The sequence below is a fragment of the Fusarium sambucinum genome, chromosome II, assembly GCF_050947815.1.
Source record: "Fusarium sambucinum isolate potato_lamoka chromosome II, whole genome shotgun sequence".
In the NCBI taxonomy this organism is placed as follows: Eukaryota; Fungi; Ascomycota; class Sordariomycetes; order Hypocreales; family Nectriaceae; genus Fusarium; species Fusarium sambucinum.
The window spans coordinates 1,259,530-1,283,295 of NC_139293.1; the positions used below are offsets into that span (position 1 = coordinate 1,259,530).

The window sequence follows — 23,766 nt, forward strand, 5'->3', positions numbered from 1 at the left end:
CACAACTCAAAAAAAACCCTGATTTCCCCCTCCATATGTCAGAATGCTCCTCTCATCAAGTCACTAACCCAATCCACCACACCAAAGGACCCTTTAACCCAAAGAACCACGCTCCCCCTCTTCATTGGGCCGCAATTGTTCACGAGGTTGATCGTCAATGCCAAACTGTTTTTTTCCAATTGGAACACGCACTAAAACTTGCCCATATCCCGCAAAAGCAACTCATTGGATGACTTGATCCCACGAGGCGAGAGAGGCGAAACAATGGATGTGAAAATTGAAAAGATATATGTATGTACGCCTAATAAACTGCAACGTGAAACACAAAAGGAAAAAAATAAAGATACAAAGAAACATGGTGAGTGGAACATGGAAACAGAAATGACATAGGGGATGCATATGATGCGAGTGAGATCCTCCCCAAGGCTCGGCAGATGTTCTGACCAACCAGACAGATTTGTAATTTGGAAATATTGAATCATTGACGGACAAGTGTTTAACGTTTACTCAATAGACGAAAAGAGGGAGACCCACGATCTCCAATGTATCCAACGGTTGACATTGGAGCGTTTCAACGCGATTGCCGAGGATGCAGAGAGACTTGCGGTCTGGAAAGAGTCTTGTCATTTGAGAAACATTTTGACACGTTAACCGCGTTACGCAGCATAGGAACAGGTATAAACTAGTCAGGAACACATTGTCCTATTCGTCATAACCTGGAGAAGTCTACTGTACCAGATCACGATCTAGAATTCGCCATTTGCCTCGCAACATGATTGGCACCTGGGCATGTTTATCGTTCGATTTGATTCTGAACATCAAGCAACTATAGCAACGATAATCCCTTCACAGCGCCGATATGGCTTGTACTGCAGATGTCAATACATGATAAGCGTCCTATGGTAGTTAGAACGCCAACGCCTGCTCCCGTAAAACAAAAGTGCAGTTCCTGACAGCCACTGATTTACGCCTCCATTCCCATTTAGTTTCCCAAAAACATTTACGCCTTGTACAACAGATCTAAGAACCCACTCGCCAGATCGACAACAACGCTCTTGTTGGGCAAAGAGCCAGCAACACCGTACAATGCTGAGGCGTCACCCATGGCCTTACCATGGGTACCCTTGCCCTCAACTAGACGAACACGCTCCTTCTCACGCTCCTCCTCAACGACAGCCTCGAGGTCGGCGATGAGTTTCTCCCAGACCTTGGTGATGGGCAGAGTGACGGCGACGTGGATAGCAGGAGGGCTCTGAAGAGCGTTGAGATGCCATCCCTTGGCACCCATACCGTCGGCAATATCGTAGACGTTGAGATTGCGAGCTGTGAATGCAACAACCGAGACAAGCGGCTTTCCCATGATCTCAAGCTCGCCACCCAATGCTGGGGTAGTCTGGATAGCCTCGGCGATCTTCTTGGCGGTTCCCACGATCTTGGTGCATGCATCGATGTAACCGGACTCACCCATGGTCATCAAACTAGCCCAGCAACCAGCGATGAGGGCACCAGGTCGAGAACCAGCCATACCGGGAGAAGCGTAGACACCACCGGACCAATCAGGGGAAACAAAGTACTGGAACTTTCGATGCTCGGCCGTTCGGTAGAGGACAGTCGAGTTACCCTTGGGCGCAAAACCGTACTTGTGAGTATCACAGCTGATACTAGTAACACCCTTCAGTCGGAAGTCAAAGAGCAGAGTTTCAAAACCAGCACGCTCGAGGAAGGGGACCAGGAAGGATCCCAGACAGCAGTCGACGTGGAGCCAGAGGTTCTTGCGGAGGGCAAGCTTGGACAGAGCAGGGATGTCGTCGATGATACCGTGAGGGAAGTTGGGAGCAGAGCCGACTAGCATAATCGTGTTGGGGTTGATTAGACGGCGAACAGCGTTGACGTCAACCTGGTACTCCGGAGCTGGGCATGCGACGAGGTGGACCTTGATCTTGAAGTACTCAGCAGCCTTGCGGAAAGCAGTGTGACCAGTCTCGGGGAGAATCCTGTTATGTATGGTCAGTATTGGTGCTTAGCGACGATACTTGAGATTGACTTACATCTCGGGCTCTGTCACTCCACGTTCAGCATAAGCCTTTTGGCGAGCAGCCAGACAAGCCATCAGGATACTGTCAGTTCCTCCGCTAGTAGATGTACCAGCGGCTCCAGGAGGGGCGTGGAACATGCTCAGAACCATGGCCACAACTTCAGCCTCCATCTTGCGCACACCAGGGAAGACATCGGGATGAATGGGATTGGCAACGGTGAACTTTCCATACGCCTCAGTCTGCAGAGCCAACAGCTCATCCTCTCCGTGGTACACAGCACCAGAGACATAACCATCCTCCCAGCGTGTGTGGTCCATGTTGGCGAGGTTCTCGAGCTCGGAGCGCACGACATCATGGGAGAATCCCTCCTTTGGTAGCGTGAGGTAGCGAATCTGGTCTTTGGGAACTAGCTTATCGGATAGCTTAACCAAGGATTCGCTGACCTGCTGCTGGACCTTGCCTCGCACACCGGGGGCTCGAAGGAAGTAACCGTAGAGGATGCGACGAATGTTGGTGTATAGCTCGACGACGGAGCCGATGATACCACGACCTCTAAGCTGCCAGAATGCGCGACGGGTCCATCGCCAAAAGAAGAGAAAGAGGAGAATGTTGCGCAATCTATAATAAAGATGGGTGTGGTTAGCATTTGCGACGCCAATTGTTCAGTCGGGATCTGGAGGCGCATCATGACGATGCATCGCAAGTGGCATCATGACTTACAGATCGAGGTTTAGTAAAGGCCAAGACACATTATGTCTACCGCGCTTGACAGACTCAATACCACCGCGCAAGTTGGCAGGAAGACGGGAGAGACTCCCAACATGAGGAGGAGAAGCCATTATTCTGTTTTAGTAATTGAAACAAGAGACACAAACAATAACAAAGGACTAATTGAACAACTTTTTGAAAAAGGGAGGAGGCTCCAGATTTAAATAAAACCCGAGCAGAAGGAAGCTTGACGTCGTTAATATCGCGGGGCATAGCGACTACTTGATTATTTCTTAGCGCATTCCGTCTCCATCACATGCCTAGGCGGGGGATACCGGCCTCCGCGGGGACCTTGTAACCCCTAAAGTTATAGCGCTCGAACCCTCCAACGCGTCCCCCTTCTCTCCACTGTAAACGGTTCGTGAGCCGAGGCGAGCGACCCTCCATTGGGGATATCCCTGTCTCGACGCCGTAATTGTACATGACGATATGCCTGCTTTGAAGCTTTTTTGTATCTGGTGATGTGTGTTGTCTCGTTCGGAATATAATTTGTGTATCATCATATGTGATAAACTACCCTGTTCGGGCCAAAAGACCCGCTGCAATGCAGCTCTATGCTGTGATAAGAGTCCTTTCGTCTGTACAACCCCATGTTCAGGATATCTTCGTAGCAAGTCTAGGTACAGAGTAAACTGAGCCGGGTTAGCTAGACTTTAGTCGGAAGATCGGACGGGCGCGGAAGGGGGTTTCATCAATAAGTGCCGGGTCACAAAGTATAATCGATCAGAATGACCATACAAGGATCCGAATATCTCTCGGGTTCTGGTGTAAGAGATCTAGGAGATCTTCAAGACAAATTCGCACTCGCATCCATAGTTACGAACGATTGGTCAACAAGATATACAGAATCTGAACTAACAACCTGCTTGCTGGAACTATTCAACTTCATCAAACATATTTGCCGAAGAGAGGCAAGCTTTGCGGCTGTATTATCCTTGTTCATCCTACAAGAGGTCCCAGCTCCTTTCCGGTGATCAACTGCGGCGGCAACTTCTAGAATTAGAATACGAAGCGCTAATAAGAGTCGCCGGCTAAGCTCGCCGAACAAAATCCCACTGCTTGGATCACAAATGTACGCTGGTGATTCTCTGAACATATCCTCATACAACCGAGTCGACAATACATAGTATAGAAGCCCAGTTTCAACATATAGTTAAATGCAACCGATAAATGACCAACAAACGCCAAGAAAATAACCCATTGGCCTTTTCCCTTCTCCAATAAGCAAGCCCCCCTCCGAGTATATCACAAAACGCCCAATGATCTTTGCTCGAATGCCTATGTCATGTCATGATCCTCATTTCCTCTTCTACGCAACCTCATTACCAAACTTTTTTCTCAGTGACTGCTGGTAAACATGCGACATCTTATCGCACGATGCCTGACCTGTGACGGTACAGTCAACCATGAGCGTCACAAAGTCTCCGTCCCTGTAGGCATTGCCCTCCTTGTTACGGCCGTACGAGGCAATTGTACGTTGAGGGACGAGGACGAGTTTGGAGAGGATGGTTGGGTGCCACTGAACGATGTGTTCCTGCGGGGATGTTAGTTCAGACTCGCTGTCAGTGTACTCGGTTGAACTTACAAGAGCGTGACGCTCAGCCTTTTCAAAGTTGTAGCTTCGGTAGAGAGGGTCCATCCATGTTTCGATAAAGAACTTTGCCCAATCGCCATTCTTAAGGACATAACTATTAGTGACTAGTCCAACTTCATCCTGGCTGAGGACGAGGTTCACGTCTTGGCCCTTGAGGTGGGAAAACGTTTTGATGATGCTGTCTGGAGGCACGACAGACCAATCCCTGATCATAAGGCCCTCCAGCGTCGTTGGCTCCATCACTTGCTCCTCCAGTGTCTTGTCCAGCTCCATGATGTAGGCGTTTTGGTCGAGGAACCACACATATGTGGCGTCGGGGTATTTCGAGAGCGCATGGCGCATTGCCATGACCTTGGCCCAAGACTTGGGAGATTCGCCCGTGTTGTAGTCGCTAACTTTCACAACCATGGCTTCATATCCTATAGCCAAATATTAGTCCCCATCTGCAAGCCCAACGTCCGTGATTTTCTTACCATGTCTTTTGGCATACTGCTCGCGGTTGTTTCGAATCGATTCCAGATAAGAGGTACTGTACTCTGAATGATCGGAGACTGTAACCACAACCACTGGAGGATTTCCTGATGGTGCGTGCTCGCGGTAAGGTGTGCCTGCCTTCGACCCGAGGAGAAGATAAAGCAGCCCAACAACACCTAGAAAACAGAAAAGAACGGTTCTTTTGCGAAGTCGTCGGAGAATCGGTGGTATATTCCCTGAGCGTCGCCCGAAGGGGGGTGGGTTGGAGTTCTTTCGAGGAGGGTATGCGAACTGCATGATGGGCGAGTTGTAAATTAATTTCGATCGATTCGAGATATTTGCGAGTCGCGAGAAATGCTATGATGCCCCGAACGGCCGAGAACAGTCAATGCGACAGTCGATGTGTTTCTTAATCGTGGACACTTGGGAAGAGAATCAGGGTCTCGTATAAGCTCGATGACCACCCACTGTATATGCTGGGTTCAAAAGAGGGATCTTTGACTGTTGTAGAGGTAACGAAACGAGCGAAGGTGAGCAATCAGGTCCGTCCGCAATGGGTGTTAAGGAGCCATGGTTGGCGCAGTCAATTGATGATAGATTGGCTTTTTGTCCAGCCCCGACCTTCATGAGTGATGGCCCACATCAATTGTCTGCTACCCGTTTTCAGATGCAGGGATTAGAACCCCAAATTCCAACGTCATCTCGGTGTCGGGGGGATAAATATCCGACTAAAATGCCATGGCAAGAGATAGAGAGAATACGATATCAGCTCGTATTGACTGTTGGGAATAATAGGCTGGTTTCTCACTACGCCTGCGATTTAACACGAGAGAAAGCGTACATATTACACGACGATAAGAATGTGGATTGCACGTCGTTCTCATTATTCAGGCGAATGATTATTTAGGAACTGCATATTGGAATGGAGATAGGGTCATCATTCGACCGTCAATTAATATTTAAAGGATAGGTACCTAGGTATGTATCAAGCAACATTCGACAATCTGCTCACTGCTAATGTACGAGGGTAGTGTACCAAGCAGATGCCTCACACCGTTATGAACGCCCAAGGGCATCACGGTGCGTGAATGATGGCTGACAATCTCATGCTGGCCAGCGAGAGAAGAACCAAAACGATCCCTCTCTCAAGGCACAGCCGAGCGTAAATCTTTGCACACAGACTAGTCGACTTGACACGGAAGAGCAAGGTCTAGGCAACTTAAGAGTGTGCAAATACATACACGATGCAAAGCATTTGGAACATGAACAAAACAAAGGGCCCTTTCCAGGATGATAACCCGGAGAGCTTCATTGGTCTTTCTTACTCTCGTCTTCTTCATCATCGTCTTCTCCGATATCGACAACCCTGTCGCTCACATTCTTGAGTATACGAGCGCTCAGCTTCTGAACAAATTTCCAAATGCCCATGAGAAATGTGAATGCGCCGATGAGAACAAAGATCAGGCTGATGTTCTCGACACGGTTTCGACCAGTGCCTCCTCTCCTACCACCACCTGCCACCCCGCTGTTTCGCAGCTGCCACCAATGAAACGGGTTCACGGTAAACATTGTCTTGAATAGCCCGACAATTCCCAGAGAGAAGAATCCCTTGGTGAAATGCTCGATCCACGAGGTGGGCTCTGGTGGTGGAGGTCGCCTGAGAGCTTCGATATCTGTTACCACGTTTGTGACAGTCTCACCGAGGGTTCCAATTGGGTCGGACCATAGATCGAAGAGAGGATCCGCAATGAAGCCAAGCAAGAAGATGCTCAGTATACAACAGCACAGGGTCAAGCCGACCTGTGCCCACTTGCTGCTCAAAACAGAGCCCCAGTGTAATCGGGAAATGCGATAAGTGAACTTGCAGGTTGGACACTGCCAGTAGTTCCGAGCTTCCATAGGGTTTGCAAGTCTCCATGCATTGAGGCACCCTTCGTGGACATATTTCTGTGATCCCTTACACTTGCATGGTGATAACAACCTTCCCAATTCCGGGTCGTCAGAGACGTATGTAGGCCGAGATGATCCTGTCTGAATGCCAAAAGTGGTCGACTGATCAGGAAACTTGGGCTCTTCAGCATCGAAGCAGATGCGGCAAGTGCGCGTGCCATAGCGCTTGTTCCCAGGCGCAGGGCGAGGTGCCTGTTGAGATGACGTTGACGTCTCCTCTCGCGATGCGGTATCTGCTTGAGGAGTCCAAGCATATTGCGATGATCGACGAGGCTCTGGTTCGGGTTCATGAGGAGCAGAGCTGTCTCCTACCGAGGACCAATCCCAAGTAGGGCGCGCATCCATGATGGCTTACGTAGACCTGTGGATGTGAAAGAAATAGAGGTAGTGACAGCAGAACAAAACAAAAGTATGCGGAATGTGCGAATACGTAGTCGGCCGTTCGAGGCGTGCCAGGCGCAACCTACATGTTTTTGCAAAGCTGAAAGTTAAATGAGACTGACAGGAGAGCGGGGAAGCAAACGCTCGCCAAGATCATGACAAGGACATGTAACATGCAAGAGGCCAGCTCAGCCTCTTTTTTGTAGGAGAAGATTGAAGAAGAAAGCCGAACCAGCCGTTCACCAAACTGCTAGAAGAGCTCTGCTCTCGTGTGGAGCCGCCGTTCGGACTTCGGATAATCTGTTGCCCCGCATACAGCAGCTCTGGGCGGTTGAGCTAGACGCGCAGCTGGGCCTGCCTAGAGGGTACAGCTGCTTTGGCCAAACACCAAAGCTCCAGTTGTAGCCTTGCTCGATATCTCCTTGTCAACCCCACGAATTGATAAACGACCATAGTTCAACCATCACCACATTCAGACCGAGTTTATCAACACACAATATTGAACTATGGCGGATCGTTACTCTTTCTCTCTCACAACCTTCTCCCCCAGGTATGTTTCGGTGACGACACTGCTATCTTGCTATGGGAACATCATGGCTGACAATGTTATAGCGGAAAGCTGGTGCAGATTGGTACGTAATTGCTTTGTGCATAGCTTGGGAGCTTTTGCAATCGAAGCTTCTTACAATCAACTCGACCCAGAAAACTAACATGACGAAATAGAGTATGCACTCAACGCAGTAAACCAGGGTATCACTGCCCTTGGCATCAAAGGTTCGCGCCGCCTCCAAGGTCCTGACGAGCTCCTACTGACCAGAAAAAGCTACCAACGGTATCGTCATTGCCACCGAAAAGAAGTCATCCTCTCCTCTCGCCGACCAGGGCTCCCTCTCAAAGATCAGCGACATCACCCCCAACATCGGCATGGTATACTCCGGCATGGGCCCCGACTACCGAGTATTGGTGGACCGAGCACGCAAAGTTTCGCATACCGAGTACAAGCGCATCTACAACGAGTACCCCCCTACCAGAATATTGGTGCAGGACGTCGCCCGAGTTATGCAGGAGGCCACCCAGTCAGCCGGTGTACGACCTTACGGGGTCAGTCTCTTGATTGCTGGTTGGGACGAGGGCATTGAGCCTGAGGATGAGGAGAAGACCTCCCTGGAGGATAGCGAGGAGAAGAAGGTCAACAGAAAGACCGGAGGCATTCACAAGGGAGGCCCTATGCTGTACCAGGTCGACCCCTCGGGTAGTTACTACCCATGGAAGGCCACAGCCATTGGCAAGAGTGCAACCAAGGCCAAGACTTTCTTGGAGAAGCGATACTCGGAAGAGCTCGAGCTTGAGGATGCCATCCACATTGCCCTGTTGACCTTGAAGGACAACATTGAGGGTGAGATGAACGGTGACAGCATCGAGATCGGTAAGTTTCAACACTCTAATAGGCGGGATTATACTAACATGTTGCAGGTATTGTTGGTGCCCCCGCAGATCACCTTCTGGGTCTCGAGGGCGTCGAGGGGGCTACCGGACCCCGTTTCAGAAAGCTGACCCCTCAAGAGATTGAGGATTACCTGACGAGTCTATGATTACCCTTATGCAGATGAACACAACGAGAAGCCTTGTACAATAGAGGGTCACTGGGCTCAATAGAGCTGGTTCTGATAGAAGGGCAGCTCATTCTGAGCTTCGGCATTATTATGATTGCATCTTTGCTGTAACTATAAAGGATGCCCTTGGACCAGCCTCAACAGCCACCACCTCCTCTTCTGGAGGAAGTATAAAATCTATTTTTGACCACAATGCAATACTTGTTACGGATTTGCCAAGACCAATCTGGCCATCAGTGTTGTCTCCTGTGACGTAGATGCAACCATCAGTGGTGAGAGCGATCGCATGTGATTCCCCAATTGCAAAGTCTTGCACGTCTTTGTCTCCATTGACTTCCACGTAGCTTGGTATAGGACCAAGATCAGTGAATGCGGCGTGTCGACTTTGTGAACCGGGTGGTTTCATGCCCCAGAGGTACATTCCGCCGCTTTCTGTTAGTGCTCCGATGGTGTATCCTCCTGCAGATATCTTCTTGATAGATTCGCCAAGATCATTGAGATCCTCTACGGCACTGGGTACGTTGGCAGGGCTAAAGATCTGTTAGTATTGCACTGGTATATGATCTTAAAACACGTACTGTGACTCGTCAACCTCGCGGCCAAGGCAGTCTCGAAATCGAGGATCACCACAGCTTAGAACAATCCCATCCTCAAGAAGAATCACGAAACCGGTATCATAAGCTTCTATTTGGCGGACCAGAGATTCACAAGGCCAGGTTTCAGTGCACTTGTCGGCCTTCCATGCAGATAGAGACGCATACTGAACGATGGCTGAGCCATGAACAGACAAGATTTTTCCATCTCCTGATTCGGCATTTGGTGTGTCGAACAGGCAAATGTTGGCTTCACGATAGAGAAGCTCGTTGGTGTACGACCCGGCAAACGCCCATGTCTTATTTCGTTGCACTATCAAATGTTAGAGTGGTGATCAATACCGTAGATATAGTATTTACCTGCGGTATAATTTATCTTTGGGACAATATGTTCAATAGTCTTGTCTGTGAGGACTTTTGTAAAAGTGAACAAATCGTCAGGCTCTTGGTCGTTTGGCGAGGATTCAAAATTAAGCTGGTTCCATGCGTTGAAGCCCGTTGCGTATAAATTCATGGCTTTATCCGAGGAGGACGAAATTATTGGCAGTTGCATGATTAAAGAGTAATAGTTGTGTCCTGACAGTTGTAGAGTTTCAGAGTGTGGTAAGCAGATGGAAAGTGAAAAGTGCTGAGCTTCAAAATATTGACTGGTGTATACATACGCTACACTAATCTAAGCACATCAAATAGCTTTGTAGCGTATATTATTTTAGCTGATCGAATATGAAACTCATAGCTGAGGTCGGATGAAATAATACATATTATTCGTTCATTTTTCTTTGTTTGTGCTATTCATTAGACTCGTTGATCTAGTCCTACGTCGAGTATGAGACATCGCTAGCAAACAAAGAGAGCCACATTCAGGGCATCCAATCAAGAGAAATCTCAACCAGAACAATACAATACCCAACTTGGAAAAACAACAGCACAAGGTCAAGACGATTTCAGTATTAAATAACATCAATCGGATTAAATTATACCCAAATTAGAGTTGACCTATTGTATGTTCCTTTTCAACCTCTTTGCCTTTAAACTCCAACTCAAATATTGGGCAATTCTGCCCTACACAGCAATCCACGCATCGTTGGTCGTGAATCACTGCCACCTCGGACCTGTTGGCTGGCCTCCTATAATAGACCTCTTCCTGCGCCTCCTACACAAATTATAGGCCTCCCTCCCATTTCCATCTTTATTGCAGAGTGCCCTCTGTAACGGTATCAAGTCCTGGTCGGCCTCCTGCACTCACAACTGAGTATCAGCTGCAGGCACTACTACGCCTTCCCTCTTTATACCACTCGCCCGGGACCTGACTCTCGCAACACCACTCCTACACATTCTCTTTTTGTTATTTCCAAACCATCATATTTTGGCATCTTTTTGTATGCTTTTGAGAACCCATCATCACCTAAGGCATCTTGCTTCCCACAGTTTTGATCATCTACTTTTTATCAGAATAACCTCATCTTGGGGGCCTGCCTTTCGCAAACTGAGATTAACCCACAGGGGTCTTCAACAGATCAGAATGTCTTCCACAGATAAGGTCATGGTGGATACATATTCTATCCCAGACTCCGAAATCAAAACACTAGGGTCCTCGGTTGTCGAGATATCTGTTGCCGACGGGAGGGAGACAATAACCAACGTTCCTGACGCGGAAGCACTCATGTCTATTGACTCTGATGATAAGATCATTGGGGAAGAGCAAGACGATGAGGTCGAGGATCAGCAAGCGACACCCAGCTCAGATGTGGTAAATCCCCGCGGTTACCAGCGAGAGATGTTAGAACGGAGCCTCGAAAGGAATGTCATCGTTGCAGTAAGTTATTCCGAGTATCATCCATTCAAAACCATTCGCTGACTTGATTAGATGGATACAGGAAGCGGCAAGACTCAAGTGTATGTCGTTACATGTCATCAAAAAAAGAGGGAGACTGATTGTGACTCGCAGGGCCGTGATGCGCATCCAACACGAACTCGACACATGTGCACCAGACAAGGTTGGTGAACAAAGAAACATCCCTTTACAGACAGAACTAACAAAGGGAGATCGTCTGGTTCTTAGGCAAGACAGTATCGCTATGCGAACAGCAGTACGGCGTTCTTCAAATACAAATGCCGTCGGTGTCAATGAGACTGCTGACTGGGCAGTTAAACATTGACACATGGTCTGAGGATGTCTGGCCCCGTATCCTCCACGGGACTCGCATTGTTGTCTCAACCTTTGACGTCCTACGAGATGCGCTGGACCATGCATTTGTCAGGATAGGCATGCTGTCTCTTATCGTGTTCGATGAAGGTGCGATAACGCCGACACTGGTAATACTATTACTGACTTGCTTGCAGTTCACAATTGCGTGAAGAATAGCGGTGGCCGAAAGATCATGGTGAATCACTATCACAGACACAAGAGTGCTGGCATGCCCGTGCCTGCTATTCTGGGTTTAACAGCTAGCCCGGTGCAGTCGAGATCGAGGCACGATGAGATCCGTGAGCTCGAAATCACCATGGATGCGATATGCATCACTCCAACGGTTAATCGGGAAGAGTTACTCCGTCACGTCAATAAGCCCGATCTTTCCCGGGTACTGTACGATGTAGAAGAACATCCGGCTCGAACCCCCTTAATGCAGACTCTACAGTCTGAATACTTGGCGATGGATATCACAAAAGATCCAAGTATCACAAAGATCCGAGAACTCATCGCTAAGAACGCGAGCACCGGACCTGAAGCACTGTCTTTGTTTATGAAATACGGGACCTTCTCTCAGAAGCAGCTGAAGGCGTTTTGGAACAAAAGCAAGGACATCCTTGATGAACTTGGACCTTGGGCCGCCGACAAGTACATCTCTGACTTGGTCAATATATTCTTACAGAGGGTCGACTCGCCATCAAAACTCAACGATGCTTGGCACAACGAGGACAGAACCTATCTTGCAGGGCATATGAGACAGGTCGCTGCCAGTCCCCATCAACCCAAACTACCGGCCACACACAACTTGTCTGACAAGACGAACAAACTAATTCAGGAACTCCTTACAGCTGATGAGGACACGGTCGGTATCATATTCGTCAAATCGAGGGTTGCCGCCAACGTCCTTGGCTCTCTGTTAAAAGAGCACCCTGAGATTCGAAAGCGGTATCGTGCCAGCTCAGTAGTGGGATTTTCATCTACCAAGGTTCGTAAGCAGAACATCTATGAATATCCACCTGTTTCAAGTACCGAGACATTGCGCGACTTCAAATCAGGCGTCGTCAATCTTCTGGTTTCGACGAGTGTCCTTGAAGAGGGCATCGACGTTGCGGCTTGCAACCTCGTCGTCTGTTTCGACGAGACAACCACCCTCAAATCTCACATCCAACGCCGCGGACGGGCTCGCAAAAAGAAGTCAAAGATGATTGTACTTACGAAATCTACATCGAACGTTCGGGAATGGGATTCTCTAGAGGCTGAGATGAAGAGTCAGTATGAGCAGGAAAGAGAAGAGTTGGACAGACTAGAGATAGAGGCTCGCACTGAAGCGACGAGCTCGATGTCCTTGGTTGTTCCAAACACAGGAGCTAGACTGGATCTCGGAAACGCTCGCCAACACCTCGAACATTTCTGCAGCAAGGTGTTCCAACGGGACTATGTGGATCAAAGACCTGTGTACGTTTACCAAAAGACAGAACAGGGAACAGCACCTCCGAGTTTTAGCGCCACGGTTACTCTTCCAGCTGCTCTGCCTCGACACCTCCGCAAGACCCAGGGCAGAGGTGGATGGAGATCTGAAAAGAATGCACAGAAAGAGGCAGCTTTCGTTGCATTAGTCGGGCTGTACCACGAAGGTCTGATTAGTGATCACCTCCTTCCCCTTAACGTGGACTCGAAAGGAGCAGAAGAAGAGGTGCAACTCACTCGACCCGAACTTCTATTCAACCCATGGCGAGACGTTGCGCAAAAGTGGCAGACAGCCAATGATAAATGGCTCTATTCTTACGAGTTCTTCGACCACGAGTACGTTACTCCTCTTCGTTTCGATATTGCCCTGCCTGCGGGGCTCCCTCAACCTCGCGACATCACCGTCTATCCCCAAGAAGGACTTACGTGGCATGTCAAATGCACCTCAATCAAGAGAATATCTCATGAAGAATGCTTGGACTTGCCAGATCATACATCTATCCTATTGGCGATGCATTTTGGCCACCGCTGGAACGTGGAAGACAGGGACCATGTGATCAAATTCATCTATGAAAATAGGGACCTTTCTCGGGATCGAATTGGATCCATACCCTTCAACGAAAGCATTGATGCTGTATTGGAAAAGAGAGTTCTAGTTCGGGACGCTAGAAAGACCCCCTACCACTACGTCCGAACGATCCCTTCAAAACCGCTCAAAGAGCAAGTCAAGCATCCATTTTCAGAATATGAAGATGCACCAGAAGAACAATATCTCGTTGTGGAGCAATGGACGCGCAGATCGGACCTATTGCATGATTCTTTTCGCGGCCAGACTCGGAGCGAAACTACCAAACCGTACCGCTGGGTTATCCCCATTTCCCAAGCAACCGTTGATGAGCTTCCTCGCCGTGCCGCTAAGTGCGGCATGCTTATTCCTTGCATCATTCATGAATTGGAGGTTCAGCTCATCGCATCGGAACTGTCCTCGACAATATTGGCGCCAGTGGGTATAACAGATTTGCAGTTGGTGATCGAAGCCATCAGCTCACGCAGCGCTGGGGAGCCTGTTGAATATGAACGTCTTGAGTTCTTGGGTGATTCAGTTTTGAAGTTTTGCACGGTTACTCAGGCATACTCTGAACGTAGGTCTCTCAAATCCTTCCACCGTTGCCTATACTGATCAGTGTTACAGACCCCTTTTGGCCGGAAGGCCTCCTTAACCATTTCAAAGATCAGCTAGTCTCTAATAACCGATTGACTCGTATGTGCCTCGAGACAGGTCTATCGAAATTTATCATAATTAACCCGTACACTGGTCTCAAATGGCGACCGCTGTATCAGGACAACTTTCTAGATGTGAAGCCAGTCGAGGGCGCATCAAGGTATATTGGCCCAAAGGTTCTTGCTGATGTGGTCGAAGCACTTGTTGGAGCCTCTTACCAGGATGGAGGTATGAACAAAGCTCTGGAGTGCATCAAAGTCTTCTTAGGCTCCAAGTGCAACTGGTATAATGACGGAATCGCCAGGGACATACTATTCCGAGCAGCACCTAGCGACATACAATTACCCCCTACGATGGAGCCTTTGGAAGAGCTAATTGGGTACACATTTGAGAAGAAGTCTCTACTCATCGAGGCAATGACCCACGGATCTTATGCGGCTGATACGCAACAGCGATCTTATGAACAACTCGAGTTTCTTGGAGATGCGGTTCTTGACTATATCGTCGTAACCCGGATGTACCAGTTCGACCCACCAATACCCAATGGACGCCTACACATGATCAAGACCGCCATGGCTAATGCTGAGTTCCTCGCTTTCACAAACATGCAATATGTATTGCTCCGACCCGATATTGAATTCGAGGACGGCGAACCAGTGTCCACAGAAGTCTCTCTTCCCATTTGGAAATTCATGCGCCACAGCTCTCAAGAGATGGGTAGAATTATGAAAGAGACCCAAGCAAGATTTGAGAGTCTTCAAGATGAAATCAATGAGGTTAGAATGAATGGTACGCATTATCCCTGGACACTTCTCGCACGTCTCCATCCCAAGAAATTCTACTCCGATCTTATAGAAGCTGTTCTGGGTGCCATTTGGGTTGATTCAGGAAACATGGAAACATGCGCGGCCTTCCTTCACAAATTCGGTATCTTGCCCTACCTCGACCGGATTCTTAATGAGAATATCCACGTACAACACCCCAAAGAAGAGCTCACCAAATTATCGGTCAACGAGAAAATATTCTATGACTGTACTCTGGTTGACGGGCCTATCAAGGAGTACCTCTGCACAGTCAAGGTTGGAGATCGTGTTGTGGGAGTTGTGTCAGGGGCACTCAATAAGATTGAGGCCACGGCCAAGGCTGCCGAAGAGGCCGTAAAACTTTTGAAAGCGGAGCAGATACAGGCAGAACAAGCGGCGCAGGATGAAGTGGAGCGGTTTCTTGTTGCAATGGACCTTTCTTAGTTAGATGATTTGTTGGGCTGGTAGACACGAGGCAGGGAGGGCCGTAGATGGCCTATAGAAACAGGACATTGTTGTAACATCACCGAGCTATATAGAATTGAATTTGGTATCTTAATGTTCTTTTGTTCTATCTAAACTTGCTTTCCAAGTTCTTCCAAGATAGTGTTCACTGTCCACTCAAATATCTTTTCAATATCTCCATCAGCACCTCCATCACTCTGCACCTTGATCCCTTCCTTTTCCAAAACATCCTTCTTGAACTCCCCCTCTACATCACCACCGTCAAACATCCAAGCATGTTCCTCTACATAATTGGGCCAAACGATCTTATCAACGTAACCCGGAGGATCCGCCCAAAAGCCTTCAAGAGTGACGTATCCATCTCTAGCCTCTCGTCTCGCTTTGGCTTTCGCGTATGTCGTTCTTAAAAAGAGTTTGATATCCAGATTAGGCTTCACAGCGGCCATGGAGGGTGAGTAAAGAAGGAAGCCGTCCAGGAGACACAGACGAAGATTATTGCGGAGCGGGTGGTCTGGTCCTAGAGCAGCGTCTACTTTGGCGCGCTGGGCTTCAATTGTGGCATCTGGGACAGGACACTCTCCCACAGAGTTCTTATCCTCTTTGGAATCAAGACTAGGCTATTGAGTGTAAGTCAGTGAGGCTAAGCGTTACGACGTGAGACTTACAGGAAAGGCAGCGTGTTGACGGATATAAGCGAGGGATTCAGCCATGGCAGGGATATCGAGAGACTCTGCACAATCCCAGTCTAAAAGGCCATTCTTTGTAGGTAACCTGAACTGCTATTAGCCAAGATTCACATCTATAGTTTGCAGGGTAGCATACTCATTCTCAGGTCTATAAAAGTCATCTTCATGGAGGATAAATGTGTGGGGGAAAATGTCCCGCAGTAGTCTCGCAAGAGTGGTTTTCCCGCTTGAGGAACATCCTGAGATGCCCACTATGAGAGCTTTATTTACGCTCATAATGCCAAGTTATTCAGAAATGAGTATTGCGTAATAAGATGTGAGTTTTGTTTAAGAGTTGCTTTTGATGTGGTTCAGATGTGGTTGGTTGGACAAACTTTATGTTACTATAGGACTACTAGAAAAGTGGGCTGAAGGGTAAGCTCTTGGTTCTCAGTCATGGGTTTGATGTCCTTGCTAGACTTTGTTTACGACTGAACTCTTACAAACTGCGGTTCTTAGTGTACATCATTATGTGGAAATGACGCCAGCAACCTGTTCATCAGCTGTATTTGTCCGTAGTTGCATTGGACTGGATCAATGAGCCAACAATCAGTAAGGACCTGAATGTTGAGCCAACAACTAAGCATATTTAGTCAGATAAGGTCAATGTCAGTCACCACACAGAGAATATGGACACGTTGTGTAGTCGGCTATATATGATACGACACTCTTTTCCTTCTCCGTTTTCTGCAGCGTCTCTTCATATAACATGCCATGTCTTTTGCCAGGCTTATCAGAGCTGAGTGACAGCCTGAAGAAGGCTACAGGGTAACCTAGCTTCGGCAGAGCTTCCGTCTACTTCTCATGAATCCCCATGCAGTATACAGGGGAGGGCTTGATAGTAGCGTCAGCCGCTATTATGGAAGACGATAGGGCTTACTGTCTTAAAAGTCAATTTATAATAGGCTAACCCCTCCTATAAGGCTTTATTAATTATATTTCTAATCTTTTAATTTTCTATATACTAATTTAATTAATTATATAAATAAGTTATATAGGAAAAATAAAGGTTAAAAAGGTTATATATTAATATATTAATAATATCTTTATATTATAGCTTTAGCTTTATTTTTTACTTTTAAAATTAATATATTTTATAAAATAAAAATTCCTTTTCTTTTATTATATTTATATATTTATAATAGCCTTAAATAGTCTAATATTAATTTATTTAAAATTATATAGCTTAAATCTTTTATTTAATATTACTTTTTTCTTTTTATAAGTATTTTTTTTATTAAATTTTATATTTTAGCTTAATAGTAAATTTTACCCTTTTAAAGGAAATTTACTATATATAGTATATAATATATATATTAAAGCCTTATTAATATTTATACCTCTAAGGTATAGATTTATTAACTTAGTAAAAGGAATTTAAATAAACTCTAGATTTAATATTTAAATTAGTCTCTTAATACTTTTATATATTAAATACTAGCCTTAAAAAGAGGCTTCTATTAACCTTAATAGCCTAAATATAGTTTTATTTTAATTTATATATAAATATCTATTATATATCTATTTTATATCTATTTTATATCCTTATATCTTATTTCTTTACTGCCTTCTTATAGCTACTTTATTAAATAGCTAATTCTTTAAATTACTTAGGATATTTCTTTTAAAAGTCTTTAATAAGGTTATTAGATATATTAAAAGCCTTTACCTATTAATTATAATAGACTAGACTTAAGCGGCTACTTATAAGTATTAATAGATAATATTATTTAGCTTAAAGAGAAAGAGGGATTTCTAGATAATTATCTCTCCTTTTTCCTTATATAGAGATAAGATAAGCTACTTAAATTCCTTATTAAACTAGGGTATAAGTATAGCCTAAGCCTATAATACTAATTATATTATATACTTTATTCTTTTTATTATACCTAGAATCCTTTAATAAGTATAGCCTTTTTTCTAAGGTAATATATTTCCTATTTAATAATATAATTAATAATATAGCTATTTTTATTCTTTAATTCTCTTTTTACTAGTTTAAGCTTATTTTCCTAGAAATTATTAGTATATACTAAGGTAAGCTATTAAATAGAGATAATAAAATAAATCTTTATATTAATAAAGAGCTTTAGCTTATAAGCTAGATCTCTTACTATATAAATAATCTTATAAAGGCTATTTCTCTATTAAAATTACTTTCTTAATAAGCTACTAGAAAAGTAATAGCTATTATAAAGATATAAATAAATATAATTATTAACCTTTAGGATAATTAACTTATAATCCTTATTATAGGCTTATTTACTTTATATAGCAGTAAAGTCTATAGTAAACTATATTTCCTTTTAAATAGCTTTTTATATAAATAGAATATTAAGAATAAGATTAATAGGCATTAAGGTATTAAATATACTTTAGGGTTTAAACCTATAGATATACTTATATACTAATATCTTTATATTTATATTTAAAGTATTATTAAGTAATTATTAAAGGCTTAATAGGAAATATATTTAATTTAAGTAAAAATATTTAATATAATAAAAGTAAATTATAATTTTAATAATTTAATTCTTCCTTTCTAAGAGCCTATTAACTTATAGATAATAAGTAGTAATTATAATAAAGTATATTTTAAACTTAGCCTATAGCTATTTTTAAAAAAGAAAAATAAACTTATAATTATAATTTAAAATAATTACTTTTAATATACTTTAATTAGCTAATAGTAATTATTAAGCTAATATAATTATTTAATTAGCTGCTAAATATATTATATTATTTAAGATAAGTAGTATTCTTTTATTTATTAAGTAAAATATAATAAAGAGCTAATTAAAATTATTAAACCTTTTTAAGCCTTAAGGAATACCTTTATTATTTACTAGAGGTATATTTATAATAAAGTTAATAGTAATAATATATATTAGGAATATTAGCAGTTAAATTAATATATAATTATTAATTTACTGCTATTAGCTTATTTATCCTAGGCAATATACCTTATAGCCTTATATATACTTCTTTATTAAATATATTAAGTTAAGGATTATAAGGTTAAATAATTCCCTTATTATTTAATTAATACTAAGGTAATATTAATTATTATAAGCTATCTTTAAGACTTCCTGTATTATAGCTTTTAAGATATATAGTCTTATAAAACTATTTATTACTTTATAATATAATAAACCTTATTATAATATAAATAATATACTCTGCTTAAAAGTATTAATAGTATTCTTATTATTTAATCTTTTAATTATAACCTTAGGGTTTTCCTTTTTATTATTTAGAATTATATTAATAATTAGCTTATATTTTATATTTTCTAGATAATCTTATTAAAACTATAGCTTAATTTTATTAAATAATATTATTTTAATTAATATAAGTATATTATTTAGTATAATATAATTAAGTTTATATTTTAATATATTAAGGTTAATTTCTAAAGCGCTTAGCTAGCTAAGAGTATTAAAAATAAAATTCTTAATATTAAGAATATAAAATACTTAGAGGTTAAATTTTAATAAATAAATAGAAATATTAATTAGCTTTTTATTTACTTTATTAATATTAGATATTTCTAAGGATATTTATTTTATAATAGGCTTTATTACTAAGTAATTTATAAATATAATAAATAATCCTTTAAAGAAGCTAATATATACTTTAAAATATTTAATTGCCTATATAAAGGTAATAACTTTAAGCTCTATTAAGCTATATCTAGATTTAGCTCTAGTTAAGGTTTTATTAATAAAGTATATAAATAATATTATATTAAGTAAAATTAATATTCTTTTTTTCTAGATATAGCCTTCCTTAATATAAAATAAAATAGCTTTAAATCCTCTCTAGAGATTACTATTAAGCTATAGGAATAATTACCTCTTAGGGTTTAAATAATATAATTTTTTACTTAAAGTAATCTCTAATTATATAATATAGAATAATAGCTTTTCTTCTTTTATTAATTTATAGTATATAGCCTTTATATAAGCCTTATATTAACTTAGATTTTTATTAATAATCTAGCTTTTCTTTTTACTAATAGCTAATAAAGTAATTTTCTTTTTTTATAAAGGCTTAATAAGTTATATATAATATAGAATTAGGTAATATATATAATTAGTTACTTTAATATACTGCGTTAAAGCTAATAATTAGCTTAAAAAGTTAAGTTTTATAAATAATATTACTTATTTAACTATAGTTAATAATCCTAGAATATTAACTTTAAAACTAAATACTTATATATTAAGGTATTTAATCTAGCTTTTCTATAGGCTAATTAAAATATATTTAGCCTTAAAGCTTTTTAAAATAACTTCTAGATAATATAAATATTTATTTATTAACTTTAAGAAAATAATAATATTATTAATAAATACTTAATAAAAGTAATAAAATAGTTAAAGTAAATAATCTATATAGTATTAAGTATAAGTAAGTAAGTTATAAAATCCTATAGAGATAACTATTAAGTATTTTAACTTATAATAGCTTATAATTATAAAGTAATTATAATATTTTAATAAAATATTAAATTAATAGAAAAATATAAAAGTATTAATAGTAGAAATATATATTATTTTATATAGTAATTTAATAATATCCTTTTAATATAAAAAGGAGTAATAATTAAGTATTATTACTTTATTAAGTATATATAAATTTATAATTATTTATATCTTTAAGACTTTTAATTATTTTATAAAGAAATAAAATAGCTTAAATAGTAAATATCTAATAATTTAATAATATTATAAGGCTATAAGGCTATACTTTTAAATAAGCTTTTAATAAAACTCTATATTAGAATAAAGCTATTTAAAATAATAAAATAATAGTAAATACTTTTTTTTTCTTTATATAATAAAACTATTAATAAAAAAAAGTAAAAATAATAATAAAAAAGTAAATTATTTTACCTTTAACTATTTATTTAATATATTAAATTAACCTAGATTATAGTTATAATATTAATACTATATTACTATACTATTTAACTTTATAACTATAGCCTTATAGCTAGATAATATATAAGGTAATTTTACTATATATATAGTAAAATTATTAAAGTATTATATATTAGCCTAGCTTTATTCTAAGATTTATCTAACCTTATAATAATAAAGCTAAGATATATCTCTATAGGCTAAAGACCTTTAATTAAAAATAATATAGCGCTAATTATATTTAACTATAAAGTCTTATAATTCCTTAATATTCTTATTCCTTAAAGGGACTTATAATAGATTTAATAAGAAAGGTAATAGCTTTATATATTATATTATAAAATGGAAAAAAGGAATACCCTTATAATAAAAGAGACTATATTTTATAATATAATAAGTTAATATATACTATAGTTAATAGAATTAGAAATACTTATTTAAACTATTAAAAATAAATATAAGTATTTTAAATAATAGCTTTTCTATATATTTAATTATAATAGCTTAAATAAAAAACTCTATTTAAGTTAAAGTCTATAAAGAAAGAAATTTATATATATAGTTAAGAGTTTAATATAAAGTTAAAATACTAAAATAAAACCTAATATTATAGTTAATTAAATTAAGTTATATAATTAGACCTCTTATTATATTATATAATTATTTTAATCCTTATATAATTATACTATTAATAATTTTAATAAAGAGATTTATAACTATATAACCTTTAAGCTTACTATTAATAGTCCTTTAAATTATAAAGATTAAGGCTAAAAAAGGAATTAGCTATTTAACTTATTCTATTTAGCTTTATTTATAAAGATTATTAAAGACTTTATTAATAAAATATTAATTCTTTAATTTATATATATAAGGTATTTAAGAAACTTTATATTTATATTAGTTTTTAATAAGAGGAACTATTATTTTCTTATTATTATTAACTATAATTAATTCTATATTAACTTAAACTGCAGTATATTAGTTAATTAATAAAGTAATTAATTTAATAAATACTTTATTAAAGGTATAAATATATATATTATTATCTAGTATAATCTCTATAAGGTTAAATTAATATTATATTTATATTTAATATAAAACTATAATTAAAATAAGGAAAGTATAATTACTAATATTATTAATATTTAGAGATATTATTTTCGCTTTAATAGCTTTATTAGCTAGAAGATAATATATATTAAATACTTTATAATACTTTCTTTATTTTTAAGGCTTTTTAATATTAATAATATTAGCTAAAATAGCCTTGCCTATAGTAACTATTAAAGGTATTATATAAGTAAAAGTAGAAATTAATAAGATTTTAATTTCTTTATAAGTAATAATAGTAATTTTAAGAATTAAATTAAAGGTAAATAATAAGCCTTAAAGAGTATTATTAATTAAATAGTTATTACCTTAAAGTTAAGTAGGATTTAATTTTTTTATTAGGCTAATAAGGCTTATAATAAAACTTAAAGTAATAGCTTTAAATATTATCTTCTAGGATATAGAGAAATAAGTATTTTCTTTATTATATTCTTTAATATTTCCTAGCTTTTACTTTTATTAGATTTATATCTCTTTAATTATATTATTAATAAATATTATATTAAGAGTAGATTTCCTATCTATTAAACTATTTATAATTCTAGTTATAATTTTAAAAAAAGTAAAGCTATAACTTTTTAAAAGCTTTTTCTAAGAGGTTAATATAATCTAGGTTTATTTTAATAGGATAACTATTAGCTAAGCTATAATAATATAGTAAAAGATTTTCTATTTTATCTATATTACTTAAAAGGGAATATAAAAGTTATTAAATAATTTATAGTTTAATTAGCTCTTAGTATTTATAATTTTAATTTTATATAAAATTATTTATATATTCTTAAGGAAAATAAAGAGATTAAATAATAAAAATCTATTTTAAATTTAAATATTATAAGAAAACTTAGCTATATTAATATTAAAGCTATCTCTATAAATCCTATTTATAAAGAAAGTAAAAATAGCTTATTTTATATATACTTTTTTAATAGTATTATTAATTCCTTTAATATAAATAAATAGCTTAATTTTAACTAAGTATTATAAGGTTTTTAATTATTATTAACTAATAATAGGTTTTTTATAGCTAATATTAATATATATTATAACTATTAAGCTATTTTAAGTAGATTTAACTAGAAAATATAAATAAGTATAATTACTATTTATTATTTAAAAAAGTAGCTTAAATAATAGTAAAATATTAATTTCTTATTTTTATATAAAGACCTCTTTAATTATATTAATATTAGATTTATAATTTACTTTAATATATTTATAAAGCTTATTATAAAAAGTAAAGTCTTTAAGGTATATTTTATAGTATTTAATCTTTAAAGGGTAAAGTTCTTTTATTCTTAATTTAAATAGCTTAATATAACTATTAATATTATTATATTCCTATAGTAAAGTATAGCTAGGGAAGCTATACTTATATCTATAATAGCTATATAAAGAAATAAAGGCAGATATTTCCTATTATAATTTACTAGGCCTTAAGTTACT

At 39.3% G+C, this 23,766-nt stretch overlaps 7 protein-coding genes across 7 annotated transcripts; 2 read left to right on the top strand and 5 right to left on the bottom strand.

The window, feature by feature from the left end:
* Nucleotides 1-1,000: 1,000 nt before the first annotated feature.
* FSST1_007206 (sphinganine-1-phosphate aldolase DPL1) lies at nucleotides 1,001-2,875 on the bottom strand (the record flags this gene model as incomplete). Its single annotated transcript, XM_083223966.1, has 3 exons — nucleotides 1,001-1,994; nucleotides 2,049-2,654; nucleotides 2,757-2,875. The coding sequence occupies 3 exons, from the start codon at nucleotides 2,873-2,875 to the stop codon at nucleotides 1,001-1,003; spliced, it is 1,719 nt and encodes a 572-aa protein (XP_083083167.1).
* A 1,238-nt stretch (nucleotides 2,876-4,113) lies between these two features.
* Nucleotides 4,114-5,169, bottom strand: FSST1_007207 (galactosyl transferase GMA12/MNN10 family-domain-containing protein; the record flags this gene model as incomplete). Its single annotated transcript, XM_083223967.1, has 3 exons — nucleotides 4,114-4,338; nucleotides 4,390-4,817; nucleotides 4,872-5,169. The coding sequence occupies 3 exons, from the start codon at nucleotides 5,167-5,169 to the stop codon at nucleotides 4,114-4,116; spliced, it is 951 nt and encodes a 316-aa protein (XP_083083168.1).
* A 1,011-nt stretch (nucleotides 5,170-6,180) lies between these two features.
* Nucleotides 6,181-7,167, bottom strand: FSST1_007208 (E3 ubiquitin-protein ligase MARCH; the record flags this gene model as incomplete). Its single annotated transcript, XM_083223968.1, has 1 exon — nucleotides 6,181-7,167. The coding sequence occupies one exon, from the start codon at nucleotides 7,165-7,167 to the stop codon at nucleotides 6,181-6,183; it is 987 nt and encodes a 328-aa protein (XP_083083169.1).
* A 542-nt stretch (nucleotides 7,168-7,709) lies between these two features.
* Nucleotides 7,710-8,795, top strand: FSST1_007209 (proteasome core particle subunit alpha 2; the record flags this gene model as incomplete). Its single annotated transcript, XM_083223969.1, has 5 exons — nucleotides 7,710-7,753; nucleotides 7,816-7,835; nucleotides 7,927-7,977; nucleotides 8,021-8,629; nucleotides 8,677-8,795. The coding sequence occupies 5 exons, from the start codon at nucleotides 7,710-7,712 to the stop codon at nucleotides 8,793-8,795; spliced, it is 843 nt and encodes a 280-aa protein (XP_083083170.1).
* A 109-nt stretch (nucleotides 8,796-8,904) lies between these two features.
* Nucleotides 8,905-9,923, bottom strand: FSST1_007210 (uncharacterized protein; the record flags this gene model as incomplete). The annotated part of the gene is made up of 3 exons (XM_083223970.1): nucleotides 8,905-9,346; nucleotides 9,395-9,722; nucleotides 9,770-9,923. The coding sequence occupies 3 exons, from the start codon at nucleotides 9,921-9,923 to the stop codon at nucleotides 8,905-8,907; spliced, it is 924 nt and encodes a 307-aa protein (XP_083083171.1).
* A 1,008-nt stretch (nucleotides 9,924-10,931) lies between these two features.
* Nucleotides 10,932-15,536, top strand: FSST1_007211 (uncharacterized protein; the record flags this gene model as incomplete). The annotated part of the gene is made up of 6 exons (XM_083223971.1): nucleotides 10,932-11,225; nucleotides 11,277-11,305; nucleotides 11,358-11,406; nucleotides 11,456-11,705; nucleotides 11,753-14,209; nucleotides 14,260-15,536. 6 exons carry the CDS (start codon nucleotides 10,932-10,934, stop codon nucleotides 15,534-15,536), a joined length of 4,356 nt encoding a protein of 1,451 aa, XP_083083172.1.
* A 131-nt stretch (nucleotides 15,537-15,667) lies between these two features.
* FSST1_007212 (ribosylnicotinamide kinase) lies at nucleotides 15,668-16,519 on the bottom strand (the record flags this gene model as incomplete). Its single annotated transcript, XM_083223972.1, has 3 exons — nucleotides 15,668-16,174; nucleotides 16,223-16,328; nucleotides 16,380-16,519. 3 exons carry the CDS (start codon nucleotides 16,517-16,519, stop codon nucleotides 15,668-15,670), a joined length of 753 nt encoding a protein of 250 aa, XP_083083173.1.
* Nucleotides 16,520-23,766: the final 7,247 nt, after the last annotated feature.